Source organism: Pinus tabuliformis, chromosome 8, assembly GCF_031772625.1.
Source record: "Pinus tabuliformis cultivar Carrire ecotype Pingquan chromosome 8, CPIR1, whole genome shotgun sequence".
NCBI classification, from domain to species: domain Eukaryota; kingdom Viridiplantae; phylum Streptophyta; class Pinopsida; order Pinales; family Pinaceae; genus Pinus; species Pinus tabuliformis.
In genome coordinates, this window is record NC_142294.1 from 527599373 (window position 1) to 527614305 (window position 14933).

The 14933-nt window shown below is 39.6% G+C and overlaps 1 protein-coding gene across 3 annotated transcripts in view; it reads right to left on the reverse strand.

The window, feature by feature from the left end:
- The window catches only part of LOC149236477 (uncharacterized), a 390522-nt gene that overhangs the window by 283339 nt on the left and 92250 nt on the right, over positions 1–14933 (reverse strand). For all 3 annotated transcript variants that reach the window (XM_089372399.1, XM_089372400.1, XM_089372398.1), the window contains exons 2-3: positions 10751–10809; positions 10327–10455 (exon numbers count right to left, since the gene is read on the reverse strand). In XM_089372399.1, coding sequence (XP_089228525.1) covers positions 10327–10455; positions 10751–10809 — 188 coding nt within the window. The remainder of the gene's footprint in view (positions 1–10326; positions 10456–10750; positions 10810–14933) is intronic.

Below are 14933 nucleotides of genomic sequence, written 5' to 3' on the forward strand. Positions count from 1 at the left end.
TACATTTGTACTACAGCTCCCTCTACATCCGTGTTGTTGCTGGTCCTTCCTCCTAACACTGCATCTGCACTGTAATTCTCTCTCATCATGCTGCATCATGTTGCCCATAGTACTACCACTGCTACTGCTGCATTGCAACTCAGTTACTAAGAAGTAAGTAACTGATCTACCCAACTACTGACATCTTTCTCAGGCTAGAAGCCCTCCTAATGCTAAAGCTCCCTCTGTTGCTATCTTGTGCTCCCTCTGCTGCTATCCTATGCTCCCTCTGTTTCCTTTGCGCTGCTGCAACAACTTTGTGCCTCCCACACTGTTGCAAACACCATTGTGCGTTTATGCACTGCTGCAACCACTTTTATGCCTCTCGCTCTACTACAACCCTCTCTGCACTGCTACAGATCCCTGCACTCTAGCACTGTTCTGTCGCTTCATCCGCATCTTGCTTCTACCGACATCCGTCATCCTGGTACTGTCACTCAGGGCTCCCGTAGTCGGATATGATCCAAGAGTTTCGGTACCTCAAGGACACTGCTCCACATTTTTTGTAGTCCTCTTGACTACAGCTCGATCTCCCCCCACCTCTTCTCTAGAGGTGCATGAGCACTCATGGCACAATTGTCATCTGTCTCGACTTCTTTCTCCGCCTTAGCCGAAGTTGCCTTGGAGTCAGAAGCCTCTCCCTTATTCTTCTTCCTGGGACATTGGGTTGCATAATGACCCAGCTCCCCACAATGGAAGCACTTTATCTTGGAGATGTCCTTCTTCTTCCTCTTCCCCTATTGTCCCGTAGATGCCAGAGCTGCATCCTCCTCCTCTTTCTTGATTCAACCTCCTTTACTGCTACTTCCCACCTTGGTCAGTCATCTGATCTCTTCTTGGCAAAGAGCTGCCCACATCTCTTCCCATCCTGGAAGAGTCGCTCTGCCCAAAATGCCTTGGACGAATGTCTCCCACTCCTCGGAGACTGTGTTCATGGCGGTCCCCACCATGAACTCTTGATCCGGCGTGGCCCCTATGGAAGTAAGTTGGTCCCGAATCTCCTGCAACCTGCTGAGGTATAGATCTATTTGCTCCCCCTTCTGCATCCGATACGACCACAGCGAATTCTCTAGTAGCGTCTTCCTCTGCACGGAGGTGCCTTGATACAATGTCGTCAAGGTATCCCACATCTCCTTTGTTCGGCAATATGTTGAACTACATGATCCTTGACCCCATCAAGGATTATGCACTTTGCCTTGGCCATTGCATCCTCATACCTTTCGTTATCAGTTGGGTCGACTGGGATAGCCACGATTCTCAAGGCGAAGCCCTTGATGCAATGTTTATCCAGAACAGACAGGATTCTGGCCTTCCAGATGACAAAGTTGGATGCCCAGTCCAACCTGTCATGATCCCTCAGTCTATTCATTACCATCTCCGCTCTTCTCCTCTACTCCCTCTAAGTCTCGACTTCCCTCCTGGAAGTTCTCTCTTAGACTCCCTTTGAGTCTCGATTTCCCTCTGGAAATCCTCCTACCAATTGTTGAACTGCTCCTCTCCGATCCCCTTTGCTCCTGCAACACTGATGTGGATTTCTTGGCTAGAAATCCGCTTAGGTAGCGACTCCCTCTACCTTGGTTGTGTCCCGTTACGTACTATTCTGCTTCGACAGCAACAACACCCCACCAGCTTCCCAATCCACAATCTGCCCAAAGCTCCCTAGGCCCTAGCAACTGAAGAAACTGAGCCTCTTAGCTCTGCGCAATCCCAGCAAGGTTGAATCGCACCTCTAGAACAGCTTTGTCTCTCGGGACAGTTGTTTCTGCTACAAATTTTATGATTTAGCCGGTGCCTTCAACTCTCCTGTGATCTGCAACGCTCTGATACCATGTTCAAATTTCTAAGTTTAACCCATTAGAAATTCTTCCTGCACTATCTGGTTTATTTCACCTACTTGTTTTATTCTTTAACAAGTTATTTAACCATATAAATATTGAAAATAAACGCAAATGCAGTTTCAACCATCTACAGATCATCAACTGAAAATAACAGACAAACACACAAGGGACACCGTTCTTTTTGGACAATCGTCCCCGAAAAAACCCAACTTGGGAAAATCGGTGCAACAGTTCTGAGGGTTTTATTATTAAAAAGCTTTCATGAATACAAGTAGGGTGCCAAACTGGCTCACCCAACAAAGATATCTATCTGGCAATAGTACGTCTCTTCGGAAGTAGATATTCAGCAGGTCTGCTCCAGGAAACCTCTCCAAATGCCTCTCTGAGGTACTGCGTCAACCCTTCTGGCCTCTGCGTCAGCCTTCTGATGTTCTGCGCTGGCTCTCTGGCCCTCTGCGTCACTCACGCAGGCTCTGGTAGCCTCTGCGCAATCCCTCTGGCCCTTTGCATGGCTCCTGCTGGCTCTGCGTAGCCTCTCTGGTCTCTGCGCTGGTCCTTCGACACTATCTCTGCCTCTCTGCTATGCACTCACTGCCTCTCACTACAACTCTAATCACTGGTTCAATTTATCTCAACAAACCCCGCTCCAGAAAATTGAACTGACTGATCAATCTTGGTGTATCTCCAGCTGACCCTCAAGCCTCCTCTTATACCTTTTCTGTTGAGTCTTCAATGACCGGGATTAAATCTCTAATCAACAGCTAAGATTAGATTTGGCTTGATCCATGTAATTTAGAACATTCTCACCCATTTTTATAATAATATCCATTAATATTTTAATTTTCCTAAGTTTAGACTTAGGAACTCCATTAAAAATATTAATTATTTTAATGTCTCCCTAATCGGGTGGGATTTCCCCAAACCATTTCTAGGTCTTGGAAATCTCATGTGCTTTAGCCTCTCTACCAATTTTCATGACTAGAGTACATCCGATGCTACCCCAAATCAACAGATACAAAATAATATACAAAACCAAATCAAGTGGTGGGAGTGAATCCCATTACTTGTCTCGTTTGGGAAATGCTCTTAAATAGCTAAATAAATCAATGAAAGCATAATTTTTTGAAAAGATTTAAATTAAGAAATATTTGCTTATATACAAGTTATGTCAAAGAAAATCCCTGCAAGAAAATCACTTCGGAAGATAGACTATGGAATTCCAAGAACCAATGAAAGCTCCTTGGAGAATGTGTCAAGAGTGGGTTGGTCTCTCCAAAGACTTCCCCTCACGCTTGATATTTGATCCAACAAGATTTTCCTTTACAAAACTTCGATCCAACGTTAGTCCCATATAGATTTAACAAATAAGCAATGATAAGAAAAACTCTAGAAATTTATTGGAAAATAGCTAGAGATTTCTACACCTATAGCATATTCTTAAATCAATTGTCAATGCAAGATAGCTTTACATTAACAAATCTACTAGAGCATATGGAAACAACATAAATCAAAGCACGAGCAAAAGAAATTATACCAATAGAGAGTCAATTATCATACTCCAAGGGAACAACACTCATGAATGAGCCCCAAAGTTTTTTATTGCAATCGAGAACAAGTGTACATAAGAGCAGAGCTTTCCCAAGCACAACAGCTCGTAACAATGGGTTTTTATAGTGAGAGCCCATGGCTTTATTATATAGAAGTTTGGGAGTCAATCCCAAAGCAAATGGTGACAATCCCAAGACAAATGGGTGACCATCCCAATGCTCCTTCATGCAAATTCGAATTTCCCAAGTGGCAACTTGACTTCTTCCTTAGAGGCCCATGCAATCCTTGATGAGAGAGTTCGAATTAGATGAGAGGACATTTGGGAGAGTGAAGTGAAGTGGTAGGAGACCACTCTCCACCTCACTCAAGTGAACTCTAATCCAATCTCAAGCCAACTCATGATATCTCCTTGAAGCTCAAGTTAACTTCCTCAAATCGTGGATCTTATCACTGGAACTCATTGTCTTCTCCACAAAAAATTTGATTTGTTTGATTTGTGGCTTATGTGGAGTCCACGTCACTTGGTAGCTCAACTTTGACCTTTAGATGAATTTCCACATCATTTGAGCAAGTGTGGATATTTATTTTTCTCCATTTATTTAATAGTTGAGCTAATTTATTGCCATGTTTTCCACAAAACTTAGAAAAAGTGGATTTCGAGGGTCTAGAACTTATTTTCTACCCCTCCAAGTGTGTCATAGTAAAAATTTGAGACTGAGAGGTGTAATTTTGAGCACACATACCCCATACAACTTCCCTAGACATCACTTGTTACATTTTACATTCAGATTTTATTCAAATTTCTGCCCTACGGGAAATTTTAAAAATGACCAATAGACCTAATCAAATTCCATGAAATTTTGTGTGATCTAGTATTGTAATATACAATGACCCTAGACACTAGGACTCACCCAAGGCTTCACCTTCAAGTCGTATTCCGGCTTTGGGGTTATGCTTGGAGGAAAAAACTCAATTAATTATTAAGTCTCCGTAAGGATATAATAATTAACCAAGTGAAAAAAAACCTTCCAGAGTAAACTCACTTGATGAGAAGGTCTCAAGTTACCTAGGCCTGTTACATGACTCAACTCATCATACTAACATCACTTTTACAGCATCCCCGCAGGGCTTCTGGAAGTTGAGTACAACAGAAAAAGATGAGAAGAAGAAGTAGAGTTGAAAAACTCTGATGACATAGTGAACTCTGATGGTGGATGAAGCCTCTGACATATCTTTGGGCATGGAGTCTTAAAAAAAAAATCAGGTGCCACTTTAGTGGTCAACATACTCAACATTAGAGCTCTATATAAATCGACGTGCATGGCAATCGCATTCTTATCTTTTCTAGTGGAGGAGAAATTTAGCTAAAGAGAAATTTGTTCACTTTCATCTTTCTTCATCATTTTACTTCTACACTTGAAGGCTACATGTGTGAAGGTTTGACCAAGATTTGACTAGCGAGTTGACTGTTCCATACAGCCACATTTTTGAAACGTTGACCGCAAGTTCCACATGTGAGGGCTTGACCACAGGTTGCACGTGTGAAGTTTTGACTGTAGACCAAGTTTGACCACAAGCAGCACATGCAAAGGTTTGACCACATTCCAGTGTTGATTTTTGACTGGTTTACCCAACGTTGACCAGCAACAGTTTGACTAGGTTTGACTAGTCATTTGACTTGAAATGTTGCCTCAGATTTCTAAACAAATTCTGATTTGTAAACCTTGTTGAAAAAACAATTTCACCTTAAGAAAAGATTGTTGGTTTTCTCCCAGATTGGGTTTCCCAAGGTAAAAATATTGTGTCTATTGTGCATGGCTATCTTTCTTTGATTTTTATTGTTTCTGCTACATTTACAGTTGATATTTTCTCAGTGACATTATTCAATGATAACAGTGGCATGAAAATACTATTTGAGAATCATTAGGAAGTAATTATCAGATCAAAAAATTGTTTTCTACTACACATGCTATAGAATTTCAACATAACCATCAAAATTTACAACTTCGGGATGGAAGGGTATTCTTGAAGGCATCACCTGAGAATTGCTTATTCTAATACCACTTGTTATGATATAAATTGTACAAAACAACATAATAAATACTACATACCATAATGTGGCGCCAATAGTATGTGAAATGGTGACTAGAAATATTATTGAGATGCCACTTTGAGGGATCAAACCTCCCAATCACAAAATATCAATATACAACACAAAGCAATTATTGATGAGTCTCCCTACCCTATATATAGGAGCAGAATCAGGGTTAAGTATTCCCATACTATCCCTCTAGGCCAATGTGCCTAGATCTAAAGAAAGGTTCCCTTGATACAAAATACAAGAGCCTAGGTCAAAGAAAGAGAGAAGAGGTGGGAAGAAAATATACTACTAGTAGATTAATGAAGATAATCATATGAATAAGGGTTAGGTACATAATATGACTGCAATGCTAAAGCAAAATCTCTAGAAAAATGTATGGGCGAAAAGGCGACTTGAGAGAGCAGACTAGATGAATTCATGCCCGATGCTTGATCAATAAGAATGAACAATGATGGAAAAGGAGATAGTGGTGGAGTTCCTAAAGTTTGAACAAGGAAAATTATTTGCCTAGGCTCTAAAACAGAGGTAGTGTTAATGACGGAAGAGATGATTCAGGCATTTTTGAAAAGGCCAAAAGAGTATATGAAGGTCATTATGATGAAATGCAGCAATCAATCCTTTTAGTCAAGCATCATCGCATATTTTGATGGAAGCATTGAACATCCATATTCCAAACAACCTGTCTATTGATGCTCTTTCCAAGAAGGAAATAGATAAACAACCCTAGATGCTCTAGAATCATAAATAGAAAATGTTTTCAATTTTGATTTTCAAGTTTTAGTTAGCAACCAGAAGTCATAGTTCATGGTTGTTGATTCTAATAGTTGTCAGATACTTATAGATAGTATTCTCTCATAATATTGGCATGGTTATACAGGATATATGCTCCTTTAGGATTTTTTTGGGAAAAAAGTCAAAGCTCTAGACTCTAGTAAGAACTCAATTTTGTCTGAAAAAGTCTGTATATTGTAATTTAGTATAGTAATAACCCAATCTTTACCTATCAATGTATCTATACATACATGCATGAATAGGGGTCAATTTCAGGAGGCGACACCCCAACAACCTGTGATTGTCCTGGTGACGCCTTGTTGCTTCAAAGACAATTAGGAAATGCCAAGGTCATCCTCCAACTATCCTTCGGATGCGAGGGCGTCCATGTAATATGCTCTACAAATTGAGGACAAATGGACTTAGTAGCCTATCCATCCTCATAGGGTATAGTACTTTATTAAGGGGATAAGAACCCAAAATACCTATTGTTGGGCAAATTTTGGGTCAACTGGGCAAAAAAAAACCCAAAACTGGGGTTTTGAGTAATATACACTCAACCAATTAAAAAGATGAAGCCCTGAAGGAAGTCTATAAATTAAGAAGGGTTGAGTTCACTTGGATGCATCATTGTGGATCAATTTATCTCTGTTTTCCTGAGCCCGAGGCTTTGATGGTTTTAAGACCTCTTACTCCTATCAAATTCTCTGGTGAAAGATTCCACCCTAGTTCATAAGTTTATTTTCTCTTTACTTTCCTATTTTCACTTGTTTTGGCACAGGATTCGTCTTCCTACAGGGCAACGAAACCTTTCTTACATCCTGAAGCAGGTTGACTTTTATAAGTCTGGGTAGATCATTAAATCTTTTTCTAAGTCTGGGTAGATCATTAAATCTTTTTGAAGAACGGAATCATGTGGGTGACATCTAAAGGCCAGGCATTCTCTTGGACGCTGAACATAACGAAGGCTTTGAACCTTGAGGAAACCTTGCGAAGGTATTTTGTAGCGAAAAGGGTGGACGACGAAGTCATATTGAACTTTTGAAGTCAAACATCCTGTTCTGTGTCAAAAATTGTGGACGGAGACCATTCGGGATATTTCAGGGGGCACCGAAGGAGTAAGCCCCTCCAAGTTGACCCGAAACCTCATTCAAGAACAGAAGCAGGGCTGCAGTGACATTTGTGATATTCAGGTTCCCTGTGACAGAAGTGACGTGTTATTCCTAGCGAAATTTTGAGGCACCGAAATTTATCTGAGGCAAGTACTTCTGAAGACCTCCCAGATCTAACCTTATCATATTTTGAGCGGACCAAAGCATTATGGAGGACGAAAGACTTCTTCTTTGGTAAATTCCAGCTTCTGGAAAGGAGACAGTCCCTGTATAAAGCAGAGATAGTTACAGATCTTGAAGATTACAACAGCCCGAACTTTGTGGAGCAGGTCCGAGCATTCTATATATATAATACACAGGCAGGAAATAAATACAGTCCGGTGACATGTTAGGAATTTTGCCAAGCAAAAGCTCGCATATATTTCAGCTTTTAGTAAACCGCATTTGGATAGTTCGATATAACTGGTTTGGGTACTCTGTTAAATTTAATTTCTGATCTATCTCCATTAAAGGTAGCTCATATCTATGGTGTGGAGTTGAATACTTTATTGACTTATATGTTGCATGGGTTTGTTGGGCAATTAGCACTATGCTGTTGGGTTTGATGTATTGATAAAAGAATTGAAACTGCTAAATGATACATTGCCCCGCTGAAATTTACTGTACTGTTGGGATTTACAATATTGTCAAAGAAAAGATTGAAATTATTGAATGATACGCGATCTGCAGAAATTATTAAGGAATAGTGTTGTTCACTGGAAAATACGACAATTGTGTTGAACTGAATTGTAGTCTTATATAACTGGTTTGGGTACTCTGTTAAATTTAATTTCTGATCTATCTCCATTAAAGGTAGCTCATATCTATGGTGTGGAGTTGAATACTTTATTGACTTATATGTTGCATGGGTTTGTTGGGCAATTAGCACTATGCTGTTGGGTTTGATGTATTGATAAAAGAATTGAAACTGCTAAATGATACATTGCCCCGCTGAAATTTACTGTACTGTTGGGATTTACAATATTGTCAAAGAAAAGATTGAAATTATTGAATGATACGCGATCTGCAGAAATTATTAAGGAATAGTGTTGTTCACTGGAAAATACGACAATTGTGTTGAACTGAATTGTAGTCTTTAGGAAGAAATTTATTTGCTACAGGAAAAACTAGGGAAAAATTACCCTAGCATGTTACAGCCCTGGTTTATTACAGTGGTATCATAGCCACAGTTATTTTAGCCGTAGAAACGAGGTAGGGAATCCAGTTCTGTTGCTCAGGAATTTATCGGTGAATATCTGGATCATTTCTGTCTTTGCGGAGCTGAAATTTTATATTATTGATTACACAGTGTTCATTATATCATTGGAAGGCAATTTGACTGTTCAAAGAATATACTGAATTTGATCACTGTACTGAAAGAAAATAAAAATAAAAAATTGTAAACCCTAGGCCAAATTGCCTTGGTCTAGTACAGTCCACTATTCTGCAGGGGGGGCACCCATGAAGACAAGGCATTTCCCACCTCTATAGGAATAGAAATATGCAAGGGATGAATCCCCTATTCAATACAACAAAAGTAGGTAGCTGCTAGAGTCCAAGTGGCCTTGAGCAAATATGGGTGGTGCAGGACCTGACAAACATAATCAATGTATCCCCCTTTTCATAAATTATTTGAAAGAAAAGCAATTGGATGAAGACAAAATAAACAATTCATGTAATGATGTCAAAGTTCAATTTGTGCTTGCGGGAACCTGTCAACAGTGAGGTAGCGGGTTTGTTTAATGATTTGATTCAACTTATTCACGACTTTGACTATGATATTATATCTTCTATATCTGAAATTTGGCAAACAAGAATCTATCACCTATGCATCAAGTTGTAACTTGTTTATTGCTTTATGAGTGAGTGAACTGTTAATTATTTCCCTTCATTTTTATGTACAATATCTTCTTTTCTAATGGAAGATTTCTTTCTCATTTTCTCCCCATTTCCCATGGAATCTTGTTATTGTTGACTCCACTTCTCCTTTTGCTTCGTATAGATATCTGCCCTAGTTCCTTGACTATAGAGAACCCCTGTTTCTAGAAGCATATTTCCTGTTTTTTGTTCCTAGTTCTTGGGGACACAGCTATTCACATGGCAGCTGAGGGAGAACTCTGGGTTGCTCCAAGGAAAGCTCATAAATGCATGAACGATGGACATAATAGTTAACTATTAAATTATTAATGACAATGGCAGCATGCAAAAGAGGAATCCATTCAAAACTTTACACATCCCTCCATGAAACCAAAAACTAGCTAGAGGAAAGTTTCTTAAAGAAATCATTTTTGTTCACATGAATGTAGCAGATTTTATCAGATTATTCTTACAATTCAAGATTTTTCTTAAAAAATTGCATTTCAGCCTTTCCACTGTCTCATTTGTAAAGTATCTCTAGCATTTTACTGCTCGTTTGCCAGACATTGCAGCTAGTCTCTTTCCAGCAATTTTTATAGGAGGATGTTGCTGTTTCAGTGAGTTATGAATGCTGCAAACTGAAATCTAAAATCAATTATGAAGCCTTCTAAAATTTATCAAGCTGCCAAACTGGGTTAATCACATATAGGACTTGAGTCTTGGACAATAGTTGCCTAGTTCTGTTGTACAAAAAACAAACAACTGTAAATATGCATACAAGAAAATGTAGAAATCACAAGCTTCAATAACACTCCCCTATAGTATTAGGTAAAACTTCTCTGGTCCTGAAAGAACTGATGTAGAAGTTAGAACCAATAGCATATCACAAGATATAACATATTTTTGGACATATCTAATTCCATGGTAAGAGTAATTATTCAAAATAACATCTGGTCCTCCCTGTCCAGTGCCATCAACATGGCTATATTCTGACTGCTTATAGAGGTTTCAAGATTCTTACCCACAAGGCTTTCTGTCCACAATGTGGTATAACCGTCCTGGGGCATATAGTCTTCGTGGATCTTTGAGCTTCCTTTCATCTGACATAAACGTGTCTTTCATACATCTAACACACAATAAACAAGGCAAGCTGTCCAAAGTTCCAAACACACCCATATTTTTAGCATCTTGCTTGAATAAATTATACACTATGAGACTAGGATAATCAAAGAGAAGCAATGGTCACAGGTAACCAAAAACTTTTTAATTGGTATGATAGTTTGGAAATGTAACGTGACCACCATGCTAACTACAATTAAAAGTAAATTTTGGTCATGAGGAAACTCTGACGTCCATATGATGCACTTTTGGTATAATGGGTCAAAAGATGATTCTACTAACATGTGGATTAAAATTTAAAACCAACAGTGGAAAGATATTCATACCAGAAAAGAGACTTAAAAATATCTTCCAGGGGAGTTGCAGTCCTTGGCAAGAAATCATCCTGGATGAAGTTGCAAAATATGCAATACCATAAATTGATCTATCTATATCCATAAATAGAATTAGGGAAATAGATACAAAGCCAGAAAAGCATTGACGCAATAGATTTTCGCATTGCTATTTGATTTAGAATGAAAAACAAAAGAGATATGTTCCAAAATAGAGGCCATTGGCAAAATTTTAACTAAAACCAACTTTAGCACTGCTAAACCGTGCTTCATAGATATTAGGAAAACCTACTTTCCTGGAACAGATTCAGAAAGATAAACCGGTAACTCTTGAGAATTACTTTGTAAAGGACATTTAACAAATTAGTGACCAACTATAGTTCAAAACAAAACATTTTTCGTGGAACAGAAAATGCTATTGTCAAAGATTTCCCTTGATTACAGAATCAACAACCATTATGTACATAGTAGGGTATAAGGAAAATATTGCAGTTTCTACGCTGGAATACTATTTAGGAGTAAAAAAAGTTCATAGAATGGTCAGTTTTAGTGACGTGTGACAATGTAACATCTAGATGTTGTCATTAAGGGTTAGGGAGCTAAACCTGTTGATTTTGGGTAGCATCAGATGTGCTCTAGCCATGAAAATTGGTAGAGAGGCTAAGGCACATGAGATCTCCAAGACCCAGAAATCGTTTGGAGAAATTCCACCCGCATGAAGAGATATTAAAATAATTAATATTTTTAATGATTTCCTAAGTCTAAACTTAGGAAAATTAAAATATTAATGTGTTAATATAAAATGTGGGTGAGAAAGTTCTAAGTGACGAGGATCAAGCTAGTTCTAATCTTAGTCGTTTACTAGGGATTTAATCTCGGTCGTTGATTCGTCAATAGGAAAAATATAAGTGAAGGTTTGAGGGTCAGTTGGAGACACACCAAGAGAGATAAAGAATTCGATCTTTTGGGGCTGGGTTTGCTGAGGAAATCGAGTTAGTGATCAGTTGCAGTGAGGGGCAGTTCAGCAAGGGATTTCCATCCAAGGCTGAAGAATACATAGCAAAGAGGCAGTGAAGTGTCGGGAGGGACAACGCAAGCCCAAGAAGCGCTAACGCAGAGGCCTAAGGAGCCAGCGTAGAGGACGCAAAGGACTGTAGCGGATGACGCAAAAGTCGTAGAGGCTGAAACAGAGGACGCATAGGGCTTCAGAGGCAGCGCTAGGAGATTCTATGGGGCAAACTGGGAGTTGATTAGCAGATCCTGAGCCGAAAGCGAGTGACGCGGTTCCAGAGCAGTGCTTGGAGCAGCTTTCGCTGTCCAACACAAGGAACAGTCAGAGTCACTGTGGGTTTGATCATCCGGTTGCTGATTTGTCGGAATATCTATCTCCGGAAAGAGGTATTACTGCCAAGGATATTCTCTGGGTGAGCCATTTTTGGCACCCTAGTTGTATTCACGAATCTGCTTAATAATACAAACCCTCTATGTGTTGCACCGGTTTTCCTGGATTGGGTTTTTCTGGGGACGATTGTCCAAAAATAACGATGTCCCTTGTGTGATTGTCTCAATTTATTTCAGTGCATGATCTGTATATCTTTGAAGGTTGCATTTGTGTTTACTTCGATGTTTATGTAATTAAATAACTTGTTAATGTAAAGAACAAGTAGGAAATAGTAAACCAGAAATTGTAGTAGGGGTTTCTGATGTGTTAGATTCAAGAATTTTCACAAAACCACCTCAACCACTTGTGGATATTATAAGTTGTAAGCTGTAAATGTGTGAGAGATGTTAACAAGGGCTTAGATGGTAAATCAGGGGTGTTTCATACCGACCACCAAGGCTCAAATTCCTCCCACCTCCTTGACATGTTTCACGCCTCATGGGTTGTTCCACCCATGCAAACAAACCATTCTAATTGGTTGGCAACAGGTAGAAGCCCTAAGTGACTTTCGCAAAACAGATACCCCCACCAGTTGCTTCTTAGCGAAAGGGATTTTTCTAGTGTTGTAAGCCAACTACATTGCATTATAATATTCCTGGATTCGGGAAGGGCAGACGTGCTGCACAATGATAATAGAAAGTGTTTTCCCAAACCCACTGTGTGAAAGATGTATTGCTGCAACTCTATGAATTCAAGTACCCTGTATTCTTATATGGTCTCACAATGATATCCAAACCTGAGAGCCCAAGAAGATTTGAGTTCAAGGGCGAAAGGTTAAGTTGTCGATATGTGTGCAAAAGAGAGTGTCTAAGAATCGTGAATGTGAAGGCAAGTTCAAGGTGTTGATTTTTGTAGCATCAGATGTGCTTTTACCTCAAGATTTTGCAGAGAGGCTAAGACACGTGCATTCTCCAATACCTAGAAATCGTTTGGGAAAATTCCACCTAGAGATGATTTAATTAAAATAATTAACTTTTTTAAATGGTTCCCTAAGTCTAAACATAGGAAATCTAGTTAATTAAAGGATATTAATTAAATCAGGTGTGAAACTTCTAGAAGAAGAAGAGGATCAACTCCCATTTTATCTTAGCTGTTGATTATATTTTAATCTTGGCCACTGGAGCTCCAATGAGAGATTATAAGGAGTTCGATGGGCATTTGGAGAACATGTCAAATGAGAGAGATCAGAGATCGAATTTCTCAAGAGTAGCAGCACTGAGTTTTCGGAGAGAGATCAAGAGATCTTCTTGCAGTGAGGGGTAGGGATAGTAGTCCGGAGGAGATTTTTCCAGATCTGGTGAGTGCAAGGCAGAGAAGGCATGGAGAGGTTCAAAGAGGCAGCGCAGTGCCATGCAAAGGCAACACAAAGCTTCAGAGGTTGCTCAAAATTCAGCTGGGAGAGTCGAGATCTAGTGCTAGAAGTCGGCCTGTGAGACCGAAGGGCCAGAGGGTCGAATTTTTAGATAACAGGAGATCAGAGGAGGAGGTGACGCAGATCCCAGAGATTGTGACACAATTCTGCGTAGGATTGATGCGAAGGCATCGTGGGGCTTGCTTTCTAGTTCCTGATTAGTGTCGGATCTCTAGTAACAGTATGAGATTTCTAAGTTACCGGAAACGGCACCCTCGCAGGCAGAAACGCCGTTTCCCGTATCAGAAACATATGACGCCCAGAAACGCCGGAAAAACGGCCGAAAAACGTTTTTTCAGATTTGGAAACGTATCAGAATTTTTTTTGCCGTTTTTCAGGCGTTTTGAAGGAGAACACGTCCCGTTTTAAAAATCCTGATACGTTTCAGAGAAATTGAAGACGTATTTCGAAATTTCTAATACGCATCTGCAAAATCGAATTCGTATCAGAGAAATTTAAATACGTATTTGAAAAATCGAATGCGTATTGGGGAAATTCAATACATTTTTAACTGTTTTTCGTGGCTGCCGGGAACGGATTTAATGAACAAGAGCCGACGGTCTAAATTCAATTGGCGGGCTTTCCAAATTCGTTCACGGTTCACCCTATTAATAACTATCTTACCTAACCTATTATGCCTAATCCCTAAACGACGAGTTCTACTTCTAACTTCTGATTCCTGTGAGTGATTGCGGCCGCTGAGCAGTGAGCGTTGAGAGTTTTAACAGTTTCTGAGTTTCACTGTCTGGAGTAGTCGACTGGTTCCTGCCGGCATCGAACAAGCCTCGGCCCTCAAGGTACACGATGTTGCACGCACGTAACTTTAGTCTTTGATTCTTATTGCGTATAGAGGAACTCGGCCTTGTTCCATAGTAATATAATACTTCGAAGTTCGCACTGTTTAGTAACTAGTTACGTCTCAGAAATATAATATAGACACCTCATAGTCAGAACCTGCTATTACAGCATTGTGTGTAATTGTTGGTTGGTTTCCCTCTTCATGGTGAACTGTGCGACTGCTTTTTTGGTCACTTTCCCATGACTCCCCTTCTGTTGATCCCCCAATTTTAGAAGCAGTAAACTACTAAACAGTGGTTGACTCACTCTGAAGTTCGAACATCCTGAATTCAAGCAGGAATGTGAATCTGTGATATGTTCATTCTTTTTTCTACTTGGTTTGTGATACAAAAACTTCTTACATAAACATCTCTACCATTAATGATAACAGCAGGGAAAGTTGAGTTTCCCCTTCTACCCATGATTGAGTTCTGAAGACTGAGACATTACTTGGATTTTTTTATTCTTAATTGAGGCCAATTCAAAAT